Here is a 1,847-nt window from a genome sequence, read left to right as displayed (position 1 = left end):
GGGACCATGGGGGGCTCCAGGAGACCCCCATGGTGTCTAGGGAGACCCAGGGGGTTCCTTGACTTTAGGGGTCCCATTTTGGGGGGGCTTCAAGAGGGTCTCCATGGTGTCCAGGGGGGCATCTGGGATTTGGGGGTCCCAGGAGATCCCCATGGTGTCTAGGAAGATCCCAGGGGGTTCCTTGCCTTTAGGGGTCCCATTTTGGGGGGCCTTAAAGGGGTCTCCATGGTGTCTGGAAGGGGCATCTGGGATTTGGGGGTCCTGGGGGGTACCCAGGGCCCTCCCAGATTTGGGGGTCCCCTGCTCACCATGTCGGTGCCCAGGTCAATGCAGAGGATGGTGATGGTGCCCAGGGGCAGGGGGATGTTGGCCATGATGAAGAGCAGGAAGGGGGTGATCTCGGGGATGTTGCTGGTCAGGGTGTAGGCGATAGACTTCTTCAGGTTGTCAAAGATGAGGCGTCCTGGAGGGGTGGAAGGACAGGAGTCGGGGGGGGGGGCTGTCCTGTCACCCCCCCTCCTCCAGCCCCACACATCCGCAGTCCGGCCCCGTACATCCCCACCTTCCTCCACGCCGGTGACGATGGAAGCGAAGTTGTCATCCAGCAGGATCATGTCGGCCGCCTGCTTGGAGACGTCGGAGCCGGCGATGCCCATGGCCACCCCGATGTCGGCCTTCTTCAGCGCCGGGGAGTCATTCACGCCGTCGCCTGTCACCGCCACGATGGCGCCCTGGGGACACAGGGACAGGAGGGATGAGGGATGGGGACAGAGACCCATCACCACCATGATGGTGCTCTGGGGACATGGGGACAGGAGGGATGAGGGACGGGCACCAGGATGGGGACATGGACCAGGACCCATCACCACCCCGATGGCACCCTGGGGACATGGGGACAGGAGGGATGAGGGACAGGCACCAGGACCATGCCCACCCCGATGGCACCCTGGGGACAAGGATTTGGGGAGGGGGAGCGGCAGCCTCTGGGGACCCTGGTGGCCAATTTGGGTGGCTTTGGGGAGACCCTGAAGGTAGAGCTTGGAGAGGTCCGGGGGGCCCTTGGCGGAGCAGTTTGGGGGGTCGCTCGGGGGCGAGGTGCAGGGCGCAGACCTGGCGCTGGCAGCCCTCGACGATGATGAGCTTCTGCTGGGGGGATGTGCGGGCGAAGACGATCTCGGTGTGGTTCTGCAGGATCTCATCGATCTGCTCCGACGACATGTCCTTGAGGTCGGTGCCGTGGATCACGCAGGCCTTGGCGTCCCTGGGGAGAGAGGGCACGCGGGGCGCTGAGGCCAGCCCGGCACCCTGCGCCCCAGGGCTTCCCCCTTTCCCTGCACCCCGAAACCACTCCAGGGTCCCCTGCACCCCAGCAAGCCCCGAGATGCACCTCAGGGCATCTGCATGGCTCCAGCACCCCATAGCTCAACACCCTGCACCCCGTCCTTCATCCTCTGCACCCCAAAGCCTCTCCAGCATCCTCTGTGCTGCATCCCAGCACATCTGCACAGCTCCAACAGCCCATAGCTCAACACCCTGCACCCCATCCTTCATCTCCTGCACCCCAGCACCTCTCCAGCATCCTCTGTACTGCACTGTGGTGATTCTGTACCCCAAAACCTCTCCAAAGTCCCCCCCCAACCCCGTGCACCCCTGCCCCCTTTCCCACCGCAGCCCTACCTGGGGTTGACCTGGCTGACGGGGATGTTGAGGCGGGCAGCGATGTCCTCCACCGTCTCGTTGCCCTCCGAGATGATGCCCACACCCTTGGCGATGGCCTTGGCCGTGATGGGGTGGTCGCCGGTCACCATGATCACCTGGTTGGGGGCGGGGGGGGACAGCAGGGGTTG

The 1,847-nt window shown here is 64.6% G+C and overlaps 1 protein-coding gene across 1 annotated transcript in view; it reads right to left on the bottom strand.

Moving 5' to 3' along the window:
- Window positions 1-1,847, bottom strand: part of LOC112963983 (sodium/potassium-transporting ATPase subunit alpha-3-like) — a gene marked incomplete at both ends in the record, with an annotated part of 11,498 nt that overhangs the window by 1,566 nt on the left and 8,085 nt on the right. Inside the window, 4 exons of the mRNA XM_026061524.1 lie at window positions 188-463; window positions 563-731; window positions 1,111-1,261; window positions 1,678-1,847. The exon at window positions 1,678-1,847 is cut by the window's right edge and continues 4 nt beyond it. Of these exons, the coding sequence (XP_025917309.1) occupies window positions 188-463; window positions 563-731; window positions 1,111-1,261; window positions 1,678-1,847 (766 nt within the window). The remainder of the gene's footprint in view (window positions 1-187; window positions 464-562; window positions 732-1,110; window positions 1,262-1,677) is intronic.

The sequence above is a fragment of the Apteryx rowi genome, unplaced genomic scaffold, assembly GCF_003343035.1.
Source record: "Apteryx rowi isolate R43461 unplaced genomic scaffold, aptRow1 scaffold_1810, whole genome shotgun sequence".
Lineage (NCBI taxonomy): Eukaryota > Metazoa > Chordata > Aves > Apterygiformes > Apterygidae > Apteryx > Apteryx rowi.
The sequence above is the reverse complement of the archived record's forward strand: the minus strand, read 5'-3'. Positions and strand labels throughout refer to the sequence as shown.